General features: G+C 38.5%; 1 protein-coding gene across 8 annotated transcripts in view; it reads left to right on the top strand.

Annotated features, from left to right (window-relative positions):
* The window catches only part of spegb (striated muscle enriched protein kinase b), a 126,296-nt gene that overhangs the window by 90,303 nt on the left and 12,556 nt on the right, over positions 1–23,437 (top strand). For all 8 annotated transcript variants that reach the window (XM_065252137.1, XM_065252133.2, XM_065252134.2 and 5 more), the window contains 20 exons: positions 458–687; positions 790–909; positions 2,120–2,224; positions 4,673–4,879; positions 4,974–5,097; positions 8,423–8,595; positions 8,681–8,793; positions 9,232–9,400; positions 10,654–10,753; positions 16,592–16,792; positions 17,174–17,231; positions 17,428–17,505; positions 17,607–17,779; positions 17,882–17,908; positions 19,159–19,311; positions 19,443–19,485; positions 19,693–19,761; positions 19,850–22,463; positions 22,856–23,005; positions 23,169–23,285. In XM_065252137.1, coding sequence (XP_065108209.1) covers positions 458–687; positions 790–909; positions 2,120–2,224; positions 4,673–4,879; positions 4,974–5,097; positions 8,423–8,595; positions 8,681–8,793; positions 9,232–9,400; positions 10,654–10,753; positions 16,592–16,792; positions 17,174–17,231; positions 17,428–17,505; positions 17,607–17,779; positions 17,882–17,908; positions 19,159–19,311; positions 19,443–19,485; positions 19,693–19,761; positions 19,850–22,463; positions 22,856–23,005; positions 23,169–23,285 — 5,024 coding nt within the window. The remainder of the gene's footprint in view (positions 1–457; positions 688–789; positions 910–2,119; positions 2,225–4,672; positions 4,880–4,973; positions 5,098–8,422; positions 8,596–8,680; positions 8,794–9,231; positions 9,401–10,653; positions 10,754–16,591; positions 16,793–17,173; positions 17,232–17,427; positions 17,506–17,606; positions 17,780–17,881; positions 17,909–19,158; positions 19,312–19,442; positions 19,486–19,692; positions 19,762–19,849; positions 22,464–22,855; positions 23,006–23,168; positions 23,286–23,437) is intronic.

Here is a 23,437-nt window from a genome sequence, read left to right as displayed (position 1 = left end):
TCTCTACTATCCAACCACGGCACTGCCATATAGTGCAGAGAGAAAGACAGAGAGAGAGAGAAAAATAATTGACAGCACGATTCAGTTTCAATTACAACCAACCACCATCATTGTGATCAGTGTTTGAAATTCATCTTCTCATTTGCATTTTAAAGGACACACCCAAAAACGGCACATTTTTGCGCAAGCCTACAAAGTGGCAATTTTAACATGCTATAATAAATTATCTGTGGGGTATTTTGAGCTAAAACTTCACATATGCACTCTGGGGACACCAAATATTTATTTTACATCTTTAAAAAAAATCTCATCATATGACCCCTTTAATAATATACACAGGTTGGCAACAACATGAGTAAATAATTACAGAATTACTGTTTTTGGGTAAACAATTCTTTCAATCAAAAAACTAAAATAAGTCTTTTCTCATCCTGGTGTTTATGCTGGTCTTCAACAGGGCAAAGCTGGAAAAAATGCCTTCGATTCCTGAAGAGCCCGAGGTACCTGAGAATGAGGTGGAGCGGTTTACAATGCCAGACTTTGTCAAGCCGCTGTATGATATGGATGTAGTGGAGGGTAGAGAAGCAGTTCTCAGGTGCAAAGTGGCTGGCCTGCCGTACCCAACTATCATCTGGTTTCACAACGGCAAGAGGATTGAGAGCACAGAAGACAGAAAAATGACACAGTGTAAGTTCATTTCTCTTACAATATGAGAGTCCTTTTGAAATAGATGTATGGCTGGCATTTAAAGTTTTGTTTGTATGATGATTTCTTTTATCTTTTCTGCAGTCAGAGACATTCACAGCCTGGTGCTCCGCTCTGTGTGCCATGCCCACGGTGGTGTCTATAAGTGCGTCATATCCAACAAAGTGGGCAAGGCCACCTGCTATGCCCATCTTTATGTAATGGGTGAGATTAAAATACATTATGGCACTTACTGTCTAATGAGTCCTAACTTGAATATCTTACAGTAGAGCAGTTTTACTCTTAAATGCAGTAATTGTTTCCTTAAACATTTGGGTTTTTAGCTCTGAACTGCCCTATTACTATATAAATCATAGTATTTATTAACAATTACGAAATGATAAAACACACTGTATTATATTTTGTTGTATTCCTAGATATTATTTGTCATCAAACAAATGCAAAAAATACACAACAATAAATTCATTCCCAAATAATTCACAAACTAAAATAGTCAAAGCACTGTAAAATTACCATTTAATAATTTCAGTCCCCATAAAAAAATCATGAAAATATTAATTATATTTTGTGCAGCAACATCCAATGTCTGTAATCATAAAATTCACAGAAAATCTGTTTTGTTGCATATCCCAATCAAAAACAATTGAAGGACATTAAAACGTAAAAAAAAAAATCTGCAAGCAAAAGTTTCACGTGAGCACGCGAATGTTTCACGTGAGCACGCGAATGTTTCACGTGAGCACGCAAAAGTTTAAACTTTTGATTTTTTTACTCCAATGTCACCTTAGGGGCACGGTAACATAAAAATATATCAAATGAAAGAACAGACCCTCTGCTTTCAATCAAACAATAAACAAACAAACAAAACGGGAAAAAAACTTTTTTCTATTTATATTTGTTTCTCTGCTGATACATTTTTAAATATGGGCATTTTTCTTTAAAAATAGCAAAAAGCTGAAATAATTGCATTTTTGTGATGGAATTTTGTTCAGACTCCGAGATAAGATTCAGAATGATTATCAAAACATACACAGAGTTTAAGATTAGTAAATAACGTTTTGACTTCAGTTTTTTCTTAAATTGGGTTGCACCATCTAGTGGATAATCGTGTTATTGCAGATTCACTTAAAAATTTATCAGAAAGAGTTTTTTATGCAAATGTTTTCTCTTAATTAGAGATAACTCGTCAATGGCAGGGAAAGAGTTAAGAGCCGAGGAAGCAGACAAATCTATACTGCATATGGCTGTCAGATAAAAACAGATTATTTCTGATTATTGTGCCCAGAAAGTTCAAAATAATATTACAATTTGTTGTACTCTCTGGAAAGAGCATGTGTTTGTGTATTTGTGAGTAATGGCTTCTCTGGCACTAGATTGTATTTAATTTTTCTCTATGATGCTTGTATGGTTGTAGACATTCTTCCCGACCCACCAGATGGGGCTCCAATCATCGAGTCCATCACAGGCAAGACTATCACATTAAGCTGGAAAAAGCCTAAAAGACTGGATCCAAGCATCGGTATGAACAATGCTGTTTTGTCCCTCTGCCTCATTGGTGTGACAGGCACATTTGGTTTTGGCTACCCTTCTGGTCTTCCTCCCCTGTGAATTTCTTAATTCTATGCACCTGAAGGTCATCTACTTCATCTACATCTACTTTAAAACCCCTATAGACTAATCACTGAACATTGTGTCCTAGTCCTTTTATGTTCTGACCATAAAAAATGCCTTCTTACTGCATTCATGAATGTCAAGTATATAAGTTCCTACTGATGTTTTTATTATACTTATTTTTAGGTGAAGTCAAAGTATGGTGGTCAATTTACAATAAAAAAGCCTCGGGTGAAATTGAATCTGAGAAACAGGGGACATAAAGTTAGAGTTTGTGTCTGGCCATAGGGTTCGCTCGAAACCAGTCATTATTTTTTAAATGAACACATTTCACCTTAAAGACAAATTCTCCATTTACTTTGTATTTTATTTCATTGCTGTGCTAAACTATTTATATATTGAAGACATCTCACTTTTCTTTCTGACAGGTCATCTCAGTGTAGCAAATGTACTTTCTGCGTGTATAGTTTATAATGATCTTGTAAATGACCCAACCCTCCTATCACTTCAGCAGGGTTTCCCGCAGAAAATGTGTTAGTTAAGGTGGTAGGGTTGGGTGGGTGGACGTGTCCGGGGGGCGTGGCAATCAAAGGGGCGGGGCGTACGCATCATGATGAAAATTAAAATATTTCATTTAAAACACTCAAATAAAACTTAATTTTGAAGAAACTATGACAGAAAACGAACACATACTAGATTATTAATTAATTAAATGTTTTTAACGGGAATAGCTGCGTGATGAAGTGAAACTAAAGGGTTAATAAACACAAACTAAAGCAGATGTTGCAGTAGAACGTCTGGTGAACGATGATATATAGTGCAAAAATTGTAAAAACTGATTACTTCCCACTATTAATTACATTATCTTAAAGGAGTGTAACTACTGTAGCATGTAAATAATGCACACAAATAATGTGAGCAGAGCGCTCAACAATTATATCTAATCAACAAGCACATGAAACCTAGCTAGCAGGTTGCTCAAACAACAAAATCACCAGCTAACTTACTTTAAATTTGCAAGAACTATAGACTAATACAATAAAAGGCTTAAATAAACCAAAAACAAAAGCCCACTTACAGTTCTCACGGACACGTGTTTTATCAACTGGCTATCCTCAAGACATGATGGACCACGTTTATCTCATTTCGGCCGTGTGGCGCGCGTGCACGCTCGCGGTGTGAAGCGCGTCCACACTATTCTCCAAAATGTTTTATCAACTTGCTAGTTATCCTCCAGACAGTGACGGTCTGGACCACGCCTTTATCTCATTTCGGCCGTGTTGCGCGCGTGCCCGCTCGGGGTGTGAATTGCGTCCGCGCTATTCTCCGAGATGCACTTTACTGCCTTTTGTGCAGCGAAATTTTATCTTTTTTTTGGACGACCTAGTTAAGGCGGTAGGGTTTTCCAGCTTAGGCGGGCCACCCGAACTGCAAAATGCTACGGGAAACCCTGACTTCAGACATTTCCATGCATAGACACCCAATACATATAGTATTAATAGTATTAAGTATTACATATAGTAATAGTATACATTTTTTTATAGTAACGACATTTTTATACTTTATGTAGGGCTGCACCATTTTTGCTGGGTACACACCAAAAGATAATTGGGCTGATTTTGGGACGATTTCGGCCCTTCGGACAATCGTAGCTATGTCCCGATTATCTTGATGGATAGATTATCTTATCAGATTTTCCTTTGGTGTGAGGTGTGTAAGAATGTCCGAACCTGTTTAGAAGAAAGTCGGAGCCGTCCCAATTGCGAATTGTAAATATTAAACATGTTTATTATTAACGATCAGAAATCCTGATGTGTGGGGGAAACCTAGAGGACAATGCATGCTCTTGAGATTATCACGTGAAACTAAACAATATCCAATTCGAAAGCGAGATGATGGAAGACGGAAGCGGTCATAGCGCAGCACAAAGTGAAGTTGATGCAAAGTAAACTTGTACACACCCTGTTCCTGCTGTCTCCACAGCTTTATCCAAACCCTTTTCTTTTTTTCCCTTGAATTTTGTGTGAAAATCATTCCAAACTCTATCATAAAAATTTCTTCCTGCATATCGTTGCTCATGCTAATTCTGCGAGTTTTTGTGAGATTAACTGTGTTCACAGTTGAGACTCTGGTTGAAAATATCTTTGTGTGTTGTGTGCTGTCTTTGACACATCGTGGCACACCACACACTATGGGAGCAAAACGGTTAAATCTAGGATTTTTTATTAATTCGCTTGTTCCATATTGTCAGTATTCAACTTTATTTTCTTTCCTTCAAAAGTTTAAGTTTATTAGCTTTTTTGGTTTTAGCTATAAAACTTGATGATAAAACATTGTGATGTATGTGTTATTCCAGATCCGAGTTCCTTGATGTATGCCATTCAACAGCAGCCCCTTGGGTCAATACAGTGGACTATTATCGCTTCTTGTCTGAAACAAACCACCTATACCATCACCAATTTGTCTAAAGGTGTCTGCTACACCTTCCGGGTGCTATCAATCACCAGCAAGGCTTTCAGCAAACCATCGTCTACCACCGAGCCGGTGCAGCTGCTAGATAGAGGTATGGCTCAGTAAACAAGGACAGCCCCAGACAGCCAGGTCAATGAGATGTATGAGTTACTGCAAGAAACTGACTTTAATATCTCTGTCTGCAGGCCCGTACCTCCAGGAGGCTCCTGTAATCATTGACAAACCAGACGTCGTGTATATGGTGGAGAAACAGCCCATAAGCATCACACTCACTCTCAATCATGTCAATGCCTCGGTTACATGGAAGAGGTATTTTGCATTTTGATTGCATAAAAAAAAATTTTTTTTATTGCTTCTAAAAATGCGAGAAACTTTGGTAAAACTTTACTTAAATGGGTGTGCATAAGACTGACATGACACCTTCATAATCATGACATGACACATTAAGGGCCCTATTTTAACGATCTGAAACGCAAGTGTGAAGCGCAAAACGCAAGTGAGTTTGTGGGCGGATCTTGGGCGCTGTTGCTATTTTCCTGGCGGGAGAAATAACTCTTGCGCCAGGCGCAAATCAATAAGGGGTTGGTCTGAAGTAGGTTCATTATTCATAGGTGTGGTTTGGATGTAACCTCAAATAAACCAATCAGAACGCTATCCAACATTCCCTTTAAACGCAAGTGCGCAAGTTCCATGGCGGGTTGCTATTATTAGGGGTGACCCCGAATAGTCGAAGATTCGATGCATCGATAGGAGAAGCCTGATTCGACTACCAATCTCACAGTCGAATCGTCGCAGATGTGTTACGAAATGAGGATCATTCAATTTTGGCCGTGGGTGCACACATTATCTGATCTCACATATAACATCTTTCTCACAATATATTAATATACTGCATATTATGATAATGCTGCAAATAATATGTGAAGTAGCAGCTTTCAATAAATATTTTTAAAATGCTTTAATAAATCCAACAACCCCTGTGACTGGGCTACACGTCCATAAGAGGTTTCTATGTTAATAAACCATTGCCTCTTTGTTTCTACATTTAAAAGAAAAAGCTGGCAAATTATATTATGCCTTTCGTTCTTTTAATAATTTCTATATTTTATTTTATTTACAAATCACTTTGGGTTATCTGATTTAACTATTTGGCTTGTGTTTTGTTTCCGTGCACTTGAGGCATTTTGCATATTTGTTCTGCACTTTGTTTCTTTTGACCTTATTTTATTAACAAAATTGTATTTATTATAAACGTAAATTCTGATCTAATTTAAGTATGTAAATTTTGGATAGCTTTTCGTTGTATCGATGTTGCGCTATTGCGTGCTGGCCATGCTTGCGCATGCAATTTAGCCGAACAGGTGCTCTGCGTCTCATATTTAGGAGTTCATCAAACTAAACATTAAAAAACGGATGTTTTTCGACGAGTATAAGTTTTTAAAATGTATTGAAAACAGAGTGGTTATCTTCAAAAGTCAAAAGTTAAACTACAAAACAGGAAAGCCGTTTTTTTTTTTTTCAGTGATGAAACGGAAACTAGTATCTGCACCGAACCTATTTCTGCCTGACACAAATGTCTTTCTTGTGATTTAATATTATTGTCGGTCAGTGTTCACTTTCAAAGGATAGCAAAGAGATTCCTGAAATAAATAATATCATCCGGTCTTTCTGTATCTAAAGTTAATACAGAGATGATCAAAGTCAAAGCAAGCAAGCAGGTATTTCTGTGCTAAATAATAACGCGTAGTGTCTATAAAATCATTAATTTCAGTGTTTTTCTTGTTTTAAATTAACGTTTTGTATATATGGTTATATACAACGAATTGTATATAAAGATTAGTTTTTATCATTTACAGTCACAATCACAAATTATTTGTCATTTCTCATTAGTCGGGGTTTTTTGGTCATGACTGCTTTGACGCGCTAAATCTCCAAATTAAATAAAAACACTTAATTGTAGCCGGAGTTTCCAAAGCAGGAACACCTTTGTTATTTTTTTAGGTTTATTTATCAAAATGTAATTTTGTGTGATGGTCTGTAGATCGTGGCTTTAAAATGTTATGAGGAATAATTAAACAAATGTTGCCTTACATTTTACCTTTTAAAAAAAAAATATATATATATATATATTAATATAATATATATATATTATATATATATATATATATATATATATATATATATATATATATATATATATAAATGCATCGTCAGTTTTGTCTTCTTTTATTACTTGAAAGACAGTTTTGGTCACTTTATCAGAAAGTTGTTTATGTGTGCTGCTTGTGAAAGAAAATTAAAGTTACCTGGCCCCTTCCCAACCCATGCACACAAACATAGATGATTCGACTATCGGTCGACTATGGAAAGATTCGACAATTCTGATTCGAATATGTAAATCCTTAGTCGAGGACACCCCTAGCTATTATTATGACGGATTTACCAGGCGCACGCCAGGAGCGGTTCACAGCCGAGGAGACCCACGTTATTGTAAGAGCAGTCAAAGACAGAGAAGTTGTTTTGTATGGGGATGGGAGAAACCCGCCCAAATCAGCGTCGGTTAAACAGGCGTGGGAGGAAATAGCCACAATTGTCTCATCAGCTGGCATCCCCAGGACGTTGCGCCAAGCGCTACAATGATGTCAGGAGACGGGGGAATCCCAAGCTTGCCAGCATAAATCGGGCACGCCGTGTAACGGGAGGTGGATCTGCCTCCACACATGACCTGACGCCAGCAGAGGACATCGCTGCATCCACCTTCACCGCTGAAAGGGTTGAAGGCGGTTTGGGGGCTTTGAAATCGGACCCAAGAAGCGCAAGCAGTCCAACCCCAAAGTGCACTTACAAATCAAGTTCATATACATTAAGGTTTCTTATGAAAACATTTTAATTATTATTTACATAAAATAAACGTAATACAGCCACACAACAAACTTATGAAAATATTTTAGTCATTATTTGCATGAGAATTTTTTAACGCATCCACACAATAAATAAAAATTAACACCACAATGCTCACCACTATGATTTCCCTTATCTCATGTGTTAATATTTTTTATTGTAACAATTTACACTTAATGACATTTTAATGACAAATTATATTTGTAACACTGTAGTTGATGTCAAGAAAAATATTCATGATGCTGTTATAAAACTATTTGACAGAGTATTAACACTTAATGCAATTTTATTGACAAATTTAATTTGTATCACTGGTAAAAAGTGCTCAGTTATGTTGTCTGGATAATGTCAAGTTGTCTTAACAAAGAGTTCTCAAACAATGTCATCTTTGCATTAAAAATGACATAATTGAACGAATGACAATTAATAACAGTTGTCATAAATGTGCATTAATTCTCCTTCATGTTCATGACACGTGTTATGTCATGATTATGAAGGTGTTATGTCAGTCTTATGAACACCCATTCAAGTAAAGTTTTACCGAAATTTTCAATTGGTCAAATTTCTATGGGTTTCTTCATATTTTACCCAACCTTGGGTTAAAAACCTCTCTGTATTCACACAATCAACAGCAGTCTTTCTTTTTTTTCTTTAACAACTATCAATATGATTTTTTATATCTTCTGTCAGTGGTAAAGAAAAGAAGTAATTACCGTTTCATTAATTATTTTAGAGGTGGGGTGACGTTGTCTAACAGACCAGGCCTGTTCGAGTTGAGCATGCCTGACGATGACCAACATACACTGAAGCTGTTCAAGGTGAGCAGCAATGATGTGGGTCAGATCACCTGCATCGCTAGCAACCAGTATGGTAGTGACTCCTGCATCCTGGTCCTGGAAATGGCAGGTGTGTTTCAGTCTCTTATTTAAATATTCATCATGTAAATTACTGTACAGGTATGTGTCTCATTGTACGAGTTGTCTATCTCTAGTGCCTCCAACGTTTGAGACTATCATGGAAGATCTGGATGTGAATCTAGGCGAGACTCCTCGTTTTGCGGTGGTGGTTGAAGGAAAGCCCATCCCAGACATTTTCTGGTACAAGGTGCGTCTTTTTCACTCTTGTGCAAATGAGGAATTGTGTTATTCTGGCATAGGGGAATCTGCTTTAACATTATAAAAACGTATAAATCATCTTTACTGTTAGGGTTTTTCCAGAATCTTTTATTGTTATCCCGTCTAACTAAAGATACTTTATCAAAATCTTGAAATCAGACCACGTAAAACCTTTTTCTTACCCACTGAGCTCTCAATAAAACTCGTTTTTGGTTATTTCTTTAGCCATATCACTTCCCATGAAGCATCCCCATGTCCTGTAAACTATGCTAATTTAGTCTTTGAAAGATACTGCTCCATTTCCTGCCTAAGGGCTTTGCATTATTTTTTTTCTCTCTGCCCTTTTCACCCCAAACCCACACAAACTAATTTCAAATTCAAAGCAGTACATCACTTACTCTTTGCTTGTTCCCGCTTTGATTTTTAGGATGATGTCCTGCTGTCAGAAAGCAGCCATTTCACTTTTGTGTACGATGACAATGAGTGTTCCCTTGTGGTGCTGAACACTCAAGCAGATGATTCGGGAGTGTATACCTGTACTGCAAAAAATCTGGCTGGTTCTGTGTCCTGCAAGGCTGAGCTCACAGTCCACACTAGTAAAGACTTTTATTTTAAAAGCTGGTTGTGTTCACAAAATGTTTTTATCAGTGTTGCCCGCACGGAGTCTGTGAGTTGCCCGCCAAAGCACATTCTACAAACTAGCCTTAAAGGGATAGTTCACCCAAAAATGAAAATAATGTCATTAATGACTCACCCTCATGTCGTTCCAAACTCATAAGACCTCCATTCATCTTCAGAACACAGCTTAGGATGTTTTATATTTTTGTTCAAGAGCTTGTTGACCCTTTATTGAAAATCTACGTATGGTAGTCACATGACTTTAGTCTCGCGCATGCGCTTCACAACAGACGCGGAAGAGAAGACAATGCGGAATAAAGTCGTAATTTTTGTTATTTTTGGACCGAAATGTATTTTCGATGTTTCAACACATTCTAACTGACCCACTGATGGACTACTTTCATGATGTTTTTATTACCTTTCTGGACATGGACAGTATACCGTACGTAGATTTTCAATAAAGGGTCAACAAGCTCTCGGACTAAAATATAAAACATCTTAAACTGTGTTCTGAAGATGAACGAAGGTCTTACGAGTTTGGAACGACATGAGGTTGAGTCATTAATGACGTTATTTTCATTTTTGTGTGAACTATCCCTTTAATTTGAATATTTAATTATTACACATTTTTTATATTAGCTTGGCTTCGTTTATGTATGTTAACATTTTAAACAATGATAAAACAAGTAAAATACAAATGTTTTGAGTAGACTTTTTTTTCCATTGTAGTAGCTCTTGTTCACAAAAGGTTGGAGACCCCTGGTTTATATGTAAGGAATAATTTCATTACAGGCCATTGAAATATAAGAAAATAATGCACACCCAAGGTTATTCGTGGAGTGCCGAGTCAATTATTTCGCTTATACCACGGTTACCACAAACATTGCTCTGGTGCCTATTTTTAAGACATTTGACAAGTTAAGTGTGCCGTTATCGAAAAATAATGCATACCCGTGGAACATTTCTCAACCAATCAGAATACAGCATTCAACGGACCCGTGGTATAAGCTATGTGTAAATTCTGCTTTTGTGTCACATTGTGGTGCATTTGATACTATAACTGTGGATGTAAATGTATGCTAATAGCTTGTGTCACATCTGGTTAAGGTACAACTAGTAAAGGTTTGACAGTTTCCTTCAAAAAGATTGAATACGCCTGGAATGTGATAGTCTATTGTACTAGTCTATCAATTTTCTGATGATTGCTTTTCATCATTGCCTGCACCCGTAGCTAAAAAGGACAGAGAAGACTCTTTGGAGGATGAGGCATCTATCCTAAGAAAGATGCGGAGGCTCACTGATTACTATGACGTGCACAAGGAAATTGGGAGGTGAGTCACCCATACTGAACCGCTCTTGGACACACACCGTTTATCTCGAATGATTTCCTCTGCCGGCATAAAAAGAGCAAAACCATCTCACTGATGACACATCTTACGTCCGACGATCTGACTCATAAAAAACAAATCATATTCAATAGAGCACCAGCCGAAAGGTTTAGCACATTATTAAAGAACACTTTAAGTTGTAAAGCACAAAAATTTTGTGCAGTTTCATGCTTCTCGTTCAATGAATGATTCAGCCTCAACTCAAAAGTAGACAATGTTACAGTTTCTGAGGCTATATAGCATCCCTATACCAAATACAATACAGATTTCTTAATCGGTATTAATGATCAGTAGGGCTGTCACAAGTATTAAATTATACTCTGATCGCAATTTTGTCCTAACCGTGATTATTTCAGATAATTGCAATTATTGCACACCTTTAGAAAAGCCAAGCGATGTTGTATCTGCAGCAGTCCTTCATCCATCATGACATTGATGTTTAGGGCTTTACTGTGTTGTCTTTTCTGTTATGGTCACTTTAAAGTCATTGTTTTTGTTCATTTTCACATTGTGCTCCTATATATCACTAAAAGATATATGTGCTTCTTCAAAGTTCAGTGGAAGAGCATTGCTTTAGCAATGCAAAGGGTCTTTGATTTCGAACCCAACACACATACTGATAAAAATGTATACAAGTGACGGCCCGTGACTGTTTATTCGAGAGGCGCAAATTCCAAATATGTGTTCAGAGTGTCGTGTGTTGCTCGTGTTTTCAAAATATGTTTTTGTTGCGTCATGTGAACCATGTGCATCACGTGTTTTGTCAAAATAATATTGCTGCACACGCGTCAAAATCGTTTATGATAAAAGATACGCTCACATTCAAAAAATCCACGCAAGACACTGCCTTAAAAGTAAACTCTGATTACGAATGAGATTATGCGAGTATCTGGCAAACGCGAGCGTCTCTTTTATCATAAACCCTTTAGACGCGTCTGCAGCAGGCACTTATTTTGACAAGACACATAATGCACACAGGATCACTTGATGCACACATATTTTTAAATGACGAACCACACACATGACGGGCTACAATACATGTTGTGACGAGCTCCGCATCATGCGCCCTCGAAAAAAGAATTCACCGACCGCCACTGATGTATACATTGTAATGCACTATAAGTCGCTTTGAATAAGCGTATGCTGAATGCATATCAATGTAAAATGTAAGTATCATCATAATCGCAACAATGCCAGAAAATGAATCGTCAAGCAAATGTTATAATCGTGACATCATTAAAGGCGCTCTAAGAGAATCTGCGAGACGTTAGTTTTTGTTGACGTTTGAATTGTTTTCAAACAGACAGGGCGTAGCTAACTCCTCCCCCTCCCTTCCGTGCTTTCATGAACGCGCCCAACCCCCACCCTAAAATTCTTTTTGTCGTTTATTGGCTGGAACACTTTGTTTTGTTTTGTGGTTTGGCCAATATGTTGTTATTGCCGTTTGTGAAGCCTGGGCTGTCTACAGAGATCACGTTTTTTTACAGTTTGATCAGCGGACAGGCAGCAAGCAGATAGTGAGGAGATGTTTGCTGTATGTAACAAAAAAAAAAATGTATGGTCTAAAACGCGTCAATTCGCTTAGCGCCTTTTAATTATCAGGTTTTGTATTGAGAAACCACCTGGAAATCTTTTTTGTAAATAAAATGTGACCCTGGACCACAAAGCCAGTCTTGAGTCGCACGGGTATATTTGTAGCAATAGCCAACAATATACTGTGTGAATCAAAGTTATCGATTTTTCTTTTATGCCAAAAATCAATCAATTTACAAATAGTTGTATCTCGGCCAAATATTGTCTTATCCTAACAAACATTAATCAATGGAAAGCTTATTTATTCAGCTTTCAGATGATGTAAAAAATGGACCCTTATGACTGGTTTTGTGGTCCACGGTCTCATATGGAATATACTGTAACACATTAAAATAGCTTTTAAAGTATCTCAGTTTGGGAGCTTGATGATATGTGTGATTTAATTGTAATTTACTTTAAATTGTTGTTCAGCATATTGTTATTAACTTCCTAAGACCTGGTGTGTCCACATACGTGGGCATCACAATTTTTGTTGTTTGCACCATGATACTTAACTCTGTGTAACTGGAACCTGTTGTATACAAACGTGGACAATTACACTGCTTCATGTTCAAAGAAAAATATTTGGTTATTATATTTATTGCTTCTTCCTAACCACAAATAACTGGAAGAAATCTAAAATGCAAGCCAAACCAGAGCTTGGGTCTTAGGAGGTTAAAGTAATTGCACATTTTAATTTCTTCACTACCCTGGTAAATATACCCATCTTACAGTACTTCTCAAACAATGTTGATTTTTATCCTTTGAAAATGCATATGATTTGCATCAATGTGGCTTTAAAATAGCTTTAATAGATTTGTGGTGGGAGGGTTATTTGTTTGGCACAATAGTAAGTGCTTGGTTGGGCGGAGAGGAGTGCAGTCAGTATCTCTGCACTGCGTGCTGTCACTTTATGTGCTTTAATTATAATCTTCATGGCTGACTGCTGCAGTTTTATTAAGACCTGAACCCACTGCATGTACACACATGCTACAGCACTAGACACATAATAGCTTTGTTCTAAAACCTTATGAGCTGTATGCATAGACAACATTTTAAGGCATCATAGACAAACACCCAATATGATATTCAAATACGTCACCTTTAAATGGATAGTTCACACTAAATTAAAAATTCTGTAATAATTTTCTTATTATGTTGTACTAAACCAGTATGAATTTTTTTTCGGATGAACACAAAAGAAAATATTTTGATGAATGAAGGTAAGCACACAGCTGATTGTAACCATTGACTTCAATAGGAAAATCAAATATGATGGAATTCAATGGGTACAGTTAACTGTGTGCTTAGCATCATTTATCAAAATATCTTCTTCATCATTTATCACAATACTTCAATTGTATTTGTTTTCCTACTATGGAAGTCAATGGTTACGGCAGCTGTGTGCTTATCATCATTTATCAAAATATCTTTTTTGTGATCATCAGAAAAATGAAATGTATACAGGTTTAGAACAACAGAAATGTCATTTTTAGGTGAACTATCCCATGGGTGAGTCTTGATTACTTCTGTTACATGTGATTATTAAAAAATGAATTCACCTTACACTTGTTAACTCTTTCCCCACCAGCCTTAACATTTTTTATGATTTTCACAAAAATTATAATGCCTTCCAGAAAATGTTTTTCTTTAAATATATAAAAAAAAACAATATATCTATTAACTCTTTTACCGCCAGCGTTTTAAAAAAAAGTTGCCAGCCAGCGCCAGCGTTTTTCATGATTTTCACCAAAGTTTAATGCCTTCCAGAAAATGTTCTTCTTTAAATATATAAACATACAATATACCAAATGAAAGAACAGACCCTCTGCTTTCAAACAAAAAAAAAAACGTTTCATCCTACCTTTAGTGGTTCTTTTGCAATCAGCTTTTGAATATGGGTAGGTTTTTGCAAAAACACCATATTTTGAGCAAAAAGCAGAGATAATTCAATTTTTTTGACGGACTTTTCATAGAGATCCCATTCAGAGCGATCTTTAAAACAGACACGGACATGCAGCAGCTTGCCATAGGGCAATACTTCCGGGTTTAAAAAGTTGCGGAAGGGCGCCACCTGGTGGATAATAGCGGTATTGCGGAAAGACGGAAAATCTCGTCATTGGCGGGGAAGCGTTTTCTTTTAATTGAAGAGATATCTCGTCAATGGCGGGGAAAGAGTTAAAGAAGTAGACCCTCTGCTTTAAAAAAAAAACTTTGATCATATCTTCATTTGTTCTCTTTTTATTGCCTCTCAAATATGGGTAGGTTTCTTCAAAAATACAAAATGTTAAGCGAAAAGCTGAAATATTTGCATTTTTGACTTTTGGTAGAGATTAGATTCAGAGGGATTTTACTGTTTTTGGATCAGTGGATTCTTCAGTGTTTTATAAGTTGGGTAAGATTGCCACCTAGTGGATAATAGTGGAAATATGGATTGCCATAAAAACTCGTAATTTGCAAGAAAGCGTTTTCTTTTAATTGACAAGATAACTCATCAATAGCTAGGTTTCCATCCAAACGTGAAGCGAATCTTTTCAAAATTTAGCAGAAAAAGATAAACAAACAAATGCAAATTAGGTACATTTTCATCAAGTTGTTTGAGCGAATTACGGTGGTATTGGTAACCTAGTAACAAGTGGTGGCCAGTGACTTCTTTTTCGAGGGCGCACGTCGCGAAGTTCGTCACAACATGAAAGTAGCCCCGTCGTGTGTGGTTCGTCATTTCAAAATATGTTGTTGGCACGTCGAGTGAACCTATGTGCATCATGTACCATGCCAAAATAAATGCCTGCTGTAGAGATGCACGGTTGGCGGTATCGGGCGGATGACGTGACAAAAAATAATATTTTAACTAAATTTGGGCGGTTGAACCAATCAAATAAAAAATATATGTATACATTGTTAAATATTGTTATCTGACTATACCTACATCCAAAAATATCGAGCACACTTTGAAATACTCAAATTTTCATCAGGCAGTAATATGGCTAGTCGGTCTATGCAGATTGATTGCTTGTTATTATCAGAGATGGCAACGCCGGCGAAGGAGGTACGTGACTAACTCAAAAAGGAAATAGAAGGTCAGAAAAGTGTTGCCTGGAATAAGTTTTACAAAGTGGTAAATCGGGATGACACCAGTGCTGGCTATGTAATTTGTCCGTTTAATTTAGGCTATTTATTTATTTTTGTCCCTGTGCGCCGATCGGACGGAGTTCACTGCTGATATTCTGAGAGCTTTCTAGTCTCGTGGCTGTCATCAGCAGCGCCTTGCATCGCCCAATCAGCGGATGACGGGCGGGTTCGGTTTTGAAAATTGGTCAAAAACATTGGTCCGGACGGATGATGAGTTTTGTGATGCAGTTGCGAATGAAAAATTAGCCCATCCGCGCATCTCTAGCCTGCTGCAGACGCGTCTAAAGGGTTTATGATAAAAGAGACACTCGCGTTTGCCAGATACTAAAATAATCTCGTGTGTAATCTTAGTTTAGTGTTAAGTTAGTGTCTTGCGGGTATTTTGTGAACGTAAGCATCTCTTTTATCATAAAAGCTTTTGACGTGTGTGCAGCAGGCAATTATTTTTGACAAGACACGTGATGCACATGTTTCACATATTTTGAAATTCCCCTCGGAAGAGCAGTCACCAGCCGCCACTGCTAGTAACCAACAGTAAATAAAAAAGACACATTCGAAAAATGGAGACAGGACTGCATGTAGTCATGATGGGGAAAGTTATTAATTTACTAGAAGTACATCTTGTAATTGCCAAACTAAATGCTGTGCACAGAAGAATGGAATGCAGTATTTTTTATGCAGGCACTAGCAGCAAGGGCATTAAGACGCCGTCAAGCCCCATATATGCTAAAGACAACTTCAGCGGAAACAGCTAAACGGTCAGTCCCGTGGGATTAATGTTTCCTACGTCAGAATTTATTCGGCAAATGCGTTTCCATCTCCCATTATTCACATTTACCCAAAAACCACCTCAAGCAATGCGTAAAAACGTTTTTTTTTTTTTTTTTTGCAAATTAAAGGATTTTTATTCGAAATTTGCCTTTCCATCACTTGTTTTTGATGCGATACTTCAAAATGCGCATGTAATACTGGGTGATGAAACATGGCTAATGCCGGGGAAAGAGTTAAATAAAACATTATTCACCTTCAAGTCTTTTACAAAGAATAGCATGCTTATACTAAAACTTTCTTTTTTAGAGGGGCGTTCTCGTATGTGAAGCGTGTGACACAGAAGACAGGAAAGAAGGAGCTTGCGGCTAAGTTCATCTCTGCTCGAGCTAAACTAAAGGCCTCGGCTCTGAGAGAGATGACCATCCTGTCCCAACTGGACCATGAGAGGATCCTGTACTTTCACGATGCTTTCGAGAAGAAGAATGCTGTCATTATTATCACAGAGCTGTATCCTCTTTTTACATGCTTTTTTTAAAAAAAAAGCTTTATGAGAAAATGCTTACATTTAACTTGATAATGTTTGCCTTTCTGCATTGAAATCTGATACAGCTATATGTGCAATAAAATACTGATCTAATAACTGCTTTAGTCATATGGCCAATATAATCCCAGAGTGCATTGCTTTGATCTATCTGTGCTGTAGCTGTCCCATATACTTATGTTATGCATTTTTTAAGTCTCCAGGGAAGGCACATAAAGAAAAGACATCTTTATTACATGCATGCGTAAATGTAGTTTTGTATATAAAATACATGTTTACATTCATTTTTGCACAATGAGACTTTCTCTCACATGTGTTCAATGATTTACCTTTGACAATATGTAAAGATGTCATGAGGAGCTTCTTGAAAGGCTAACAAAGAAATCAACATTAATGGAGTCTGAGGTGAGTTAACCTTTAGTGTAGTTTGATGTGTTTGGCAGGTGGACATTTTCTGTCTGTTATCTTCTAATAGTGTAGTTAATTATATTATTCACTCCAAAGATTATGAAACATTTTAATGGGATAATTTCTGCAGAGAGGGTAACAAGCCCTTATAAAAGTCGTTTGAATAAGAAATTGTCTTTATGGTTGGTTGCAGATCCGATCCAGTGTAAGACAGCTGTTGGAGGGTATTTACTATCTACATCAGCATGATGTACTTCATCTGGACATCAAGGTAAATATGTAATTTGCAGTATTGCTGTTTTCCTTTCATAGGCATGCAGTAATTGCAGTAAGTAACGTGTGTTGACTGAATCCCTCCGTTTTTTCGTTCAGCCTGATAACATCCTCATGGCAGACTCCAGCGGTGATCAGATCCGCATATGTGATTTTGGCAATGCTGTAAAATTCACACCTGATGAGGCACAGTATTGCAAATATGGCACTCCAGAATTTGTCGCCCCAGAGATTGTTAACCAGACTCCTGTCTCCAAGGCAACGGACATCTGGTAACGCACCTGGTCCCTCCATCACAAAACAGCTCTTGTACAAATCTGTATACGGCATCTAATGTGTCATGAATGCGTTAATCTTTCATCTTTTTCTTACAGGCCTGTTGGAGTTCTTACATACTTATGGTAAGCTTATGGTATCTTTACTATAAGGTAACTTTTTATTTAATGTATGCTAACCCATTCAGAACCTGCGTCCACTGGAATGGGCATCTCATTTTGTTGTTCAAACCAATAAAAATGCTGATCAACCAATCAAAATAAGGCACATTGATTAAACACTGAAAAAATAGGTCTGAAGGGGTTAATTTATTAAATTATATTTAAAAAAAATATAGCAGAAGCGTTACAAAACTCTTTGGTTGGGGCTTTTCTAGTGTCTAGATATAGATAGATGCCAAGTGGCATTAAAGGGATAGTTCGGCCAAAAACGATATTAAACCCATGATTTACTCACCCCCAAGCTGTCCGAGTTGCATATGTCCATCGTTTTTCAGACAAACACATTTTCGGATATTTTAGAAAATATTTTAGATCTTTCAGTTGATTAAATGTAATGTTACGGGGTCCACCCATAGTCCACGACCTTCAAGTCCAAAAAAAGTGCGTCCATCCTTCACAAATTAAATCCAAACAGCTCCAGGATGATAAACAAAGGTCTTCTGAGGGTAATCCGCGCGGTGTTGTTGTAAAAATATCCATATTTAAAACTTAATTAACGAAAATAAATACCTTCTGGTAGCGCCACCATCTTAGACTCCTCTGTATTCAGGAGAGAGTATTAGCGTAGTGTACGCACTTTTCTTAGTGACGTATGACAAATTCGGAGGGCGGGGGCACAGAGCAGCAGCAGAGAAACCTCCGTAGGCTGCGTAAGCTCTCATCCTGAATGCGGATGCGACTAAGATGGCGGCGCTACCAGAAGGTAGTTATTTTAGCTTATAAAAGTTTTAAATATGAATATTTCTACAACAACACTGCGCAGATTACCCTCAGAAGACCTTTGTTTATCATCCTGGAGCTGTTTGGATTTAATTTGTGAAGGATGGACGCACTTTTTTGGACTTGAAGGTCGTGGACTATGGGTGGACCCCGTAACATTACATTTAATCAACTGAAAGATCTAAAACATTTTCTAAAATATCCGAAAATGTGTTTGTCTGAAAAATGATGGACATATGCAACTCGGACAGCTTGGGGGTGAGTAAATCATGGGTTTAATATCATTTTTGGCCAAACTATCCCTTTAATAAAAGTGAAAGTCTTAAGCCAAACATCAATAAACATCAATAATTCTAAAGCAACAAAATAGTTATAGCAATAGAAGTTAAATATAATTGGACGTTGTTGAGGTTAACTGAGGTTTTGTATTGCAGTCTCACTGGAGTTTCTCCTTTCGCCGGAGAAAACGATCGCAGTTCTGTTCTCAACATCAGAAACTATAATGTGGCTTTCGAAGAAAGCATGTTTACGGACCTCTGCCATGAAGCCAAGGGATTCGTCATCAAACTGCTGGTGGCTGATAGATTGTAAGTGGAAACTACGGTGCTTATCTGCTGCGCTATGCTCCTGTTGATAATTTATTGTCAAGAAAATGATTCCCACTGCTAAAAGCACTTTATGTTAACTGGCAATTTCTTTAATGTTACTTTATCCACAGGAGACCTGATGCTAATGAGTGTCTTCGTCACCCCTGGTTCAAGGTAATGTCAGTGGAAAGTAGTTAAAGAAAAAATGCACCTTAAGGCTTGTTGCTTGAAGTGCTAGATTGTAAAACATTTTACCACATAAGATACATTTTACATTGTTGAAAGATTGAATATTTTTGAACAATCTAAATCCTCTGTAGAACTGTTATGGTAATGTTATTTTACACTTTAATCTTTATTATGCACACTTTTCTCCTTTAGACCTTGAATAAGGGTAAGAGCATTAGCACGGAGTCCCTCAAAAAGTTTTTGTTCAGAAGAAAATGGCAGGTAAGTTGGTGTTTGCGGATAACTTTTCAGTGCTTATTTTTTAAGTTTTAACAGTATGTCATTGTAATGTTCACCCAATCTCTTACAGCGATCTCTTATCAACTATAAATCTAAAATGGTAATGAGGTCTATACCTGAGCTACTGGATGACTCCACCAGCCATATTTCCATTGCTATTCCACGACATAAGAAACAAGGCTCACCACCCCCTTCATCATCTTCAGATTCTGATGAAGACATTGATGAGCTGCCTTTTATCCCAATGCCTCTCAACATGGAATTCTCTGGATCTAGAATGTCTTTGAATGAAATTGGGGGAGATGATGAGATGGTTGGTAAACTTAACGGAAATGCTGAGAAGCCTACGTCAAGTCATCCAAAGTCAGAGCCCATGGAAGTAGAGACATCAAAAAGAGAGGATGGAGTTGCATCTGCTAGCGGTCGAGGCAAGAAGAGGTCTACACAAGAAGGAGAAAAAGGCTCATCTGATGAGGAATCAGGAGAACTGGCCAACATGGCAGAGCAGGCAAAGAGACCAATGCGCAGAGGCTCAAGCATGGAGTTAGAGGTGTCGGAGGGAGCACGTCGAAGGGGCGAGCTACGAAGGGGAAGCTCAGCTGACAGTGCCCTACAGCTCCACATCAAACAAGAAGAGGGTACAGAGGAAAATCCTTCAGATGGAAAAAGAATTTTGCAAAAGTCTGTATCTATGGAGCTCCCAAGGAGGAGTCCAAGTCCAGGTGCTGCAAAGATGAGCCAGGAAGACTACGCCTTGAAATTGGAACTGATGAGGCAGAGGCTTCTCAGGGGTGGCTCTGTAGACAACAAGATGAGCGGATTACGAGGTCCCTTGCTGGAGACCTTGGGTATGGGCGACGAGAAGCGATTTGGCCGAACATCTCGGACAGGCAACCCTCCACTTGTTAGAGCGGCATCCAGTGAGTCACCTAGAGATGATGTCCCAAAGACCAAGATACTCCGCAAGAGTGCTTCCTTTAGCCAGGGCGATCCGGAACCCATGCCTTTGCACAGACGAATTGGTGCACCTCTGGAGATTCCACTGGCACAAATAGAGGAGAGGCGGCTACAGGAAGCTGTATCTATGTCTGTTCTTACAGAGCCAGTCAAGGTGGATTCTCGACCTGTAACGCCCAAAGCTCCAACACCAGAGCCAGAGAAATACGAGAAAGATGAGGAAAAGGAGCTGACAAACGACAAGGACAGTAAATCAGAGGAGATCACTGAGTTAAAGAGTGTTGCAGACGATGATAGTGTTGATCAGAAATCAAGGGAGGCTGACGCACAGGAGAAGGAACAGATAAAGTTAGAGGAAATCAATAAGGAACCTGAACAAGTGGCTGAAAGTAAGCCAGAGACTGCCTTGGCCCCCATGGCTGTTTTAGAGGAAGATGTTGAGGATGATCAAGAAAGAGAAGATATGAAGCATAAGAAAGATACTGAGCCTACTGCTCCAAAGATGGAGGTTAAAGTTAAGAATGAGGTAAATGCATTAGTCAAGCCTATAGAGATTCCAATTTCCGCCAGCTCAATCACAGTAACCCCAGCAACTGCCCCAGCTAACATTCCTCACAGTGTCTCATCACCCTACGTGGCGCCCTCTCTCCCTGCACGCACCGTTCTCCCAGATGGTAGGACTTCAGCGTATGCCAGTATCATGCAGACCATCATGGTCCCATCAGTTCAGGCATCTAGCCAACCTTCTCCAGTGCCACCTACTAGACCATCATCCACCCCACCATCAGTTCCAGTGTATGCACCCATTTCCAGGCACACCTCTGAACCGACCCTTCTGTCAACCAAACCTGAAGTTCATCAAAGGACTGAACATCCCGCAGTCTTTTCTCGGGTTGCATCAACAGAGCACCCTCCTAAAGAACCAAGTCCCCCAAAAACTCCCACTCGTGCCTCCCCTAAGCCAGACCCATCTCTTGGAAGCAACATCCAGGATCTTGCATCTGAGGAGGTCTTCGAAGCTCGGTTTAAGAAGCGTGAATCCTCTTTAACTCGTAGTCTCAAGCGTTTCTCATTGCAAAAGACAGAAGAAAAGCCCGCCACTGTTGCGCCTGAAACAACAGAGGAAATGTATCGCCCAGGACCTGTTGGAGCTCCATTAGAGTTTGTGAACAGGAGGTTAGAAGAAAAGTCCAAATCAGTTCAGGATCTTCGTGAGGCACAAAAGGACCCTGGGTTCATGAGGAGACTCTCCATGCGCTTAAAAAGATCCCCATCCTTGGAGAGAAAGGAGGATAAGGTCAAAGAGGAGGAGGCTGCAACACCCAGGCGACGTCTATCCTGGGCACTGGGACGGAGAGGATCCCAAGACAAGAAGGAGATAGAGATGATGAGGATGGATGGAGGCCCTGAGAGTCCCCCAGAGCCGGAGTCCAAAGTGCCATCTGAGTCACCTGTTCTTGCCATGCGCAAGAAAATTGGCAGTACCATAGCAAGCATATCCACTAGGATTAGGAGTCAGTCTGAGGAGAGAATAGACGACAATGAAGGCAAGACGGAGGTCAAAAGGACACCTATATTCTCTATACTGAGGCGTACCTCCTCAGAGGGAGGAAGTCTGAAGAAGATGGGTGTCCCACAGCACCAGCTGACCACCCAGTCAGGAAAAGGGGCTTCATCCGAATCTATAGATTCCATGTCAAGCATCCAGTCAGAATCAGCTGTTAAGAGTATGCTTTTTTTCTTATTAAATACATTCCCTCATGTTGTCCCAAACCTGTATCATTTTCTTTGTTTTGCTGAACACAAATGAAGATATTTTGGAATATGTTAATAATCAAACCGATCTGGGACACCCTTCACTTCCATAGTATTATTTTTTCCTACTATGGAATTCAGTGGTGCCCCCAAACAAATCTGCTTGGTTACAAACATTCTTCAAAAAAATCTTTATTTGTATTCAGAAGAACAAAAATAATCTTTACAGAAATTTGAAAGAATCTTTAGTTGGTTTTGCATGTGTCACATGATGATATTTTTTGTGAAACTTTTAAAAAAATAATACAGGGCTGTGCTGTCTTCAATTCTCTTGACTTTAAAGCCCATAATATTTTATTTCCAGGTGCAGAAACTGAACGGAGATCACGGTGGGACCGTTGGGGGTTGTCAAGAGGAAAACGAGACAAGACCGTTTCCCAACCAGACATCCCAGCTTCCATCGCCAGGGAAAATGGCTCTCTCCGCTCTCGCAAATACACTCAGCTAGCATCTGGTATTTCAGATATTGTTTGTGTATTTTACCGTAGCTTCTGTTTTATTTCTTCTGCTTTTATGTTTATTATTAAATCAATTATTCATATGGATCAACATGGCTATGGAAAATAAATGATTGTACCCATCTCATGGATCTGTTCACTGGTTCTCTCAACAATTAGACTTCCCACCTGTGTTCCATATTAAACTGAGGGACCATGTACTCTTGGAAGGAGATCCCGTCACTCTCAGCTGCCTCCCTGCTGGCAGTCCTCACCCACAGATCTCATGGATGAAAGGTCTGATTCGAAATCCTAATCTTTACTTCTGTGGAAAAATAAAGATCAAGATAAAGATATTGTCTTTGAAGTGTATTGTCGAGCAAAGTATATCACAAAAAGGCAATTTCACAATGAATGATATCTGTTTTCCATTATTGAAAAAAGTATGT

This window comes from Paramisgurnus dabryanus, chromosome 15 (assembly GCF_030506205.2).
Source record: "Paramisgurnus dabryanus chromosome 15, PD_genome_1.1, whole genome shotgun sequence".
Classification (NCBI taxonomy): domain Eukaryota; kingdom Metazoa; phylum Chordata; class Actinopteri; order Cypriniformes; family Cobitidae; genus Paramisgurnus; species Paramisgurnus dabryanus.
This window is presented reverse-complemented; position numbering and strand designations above follow the sequence as displayed.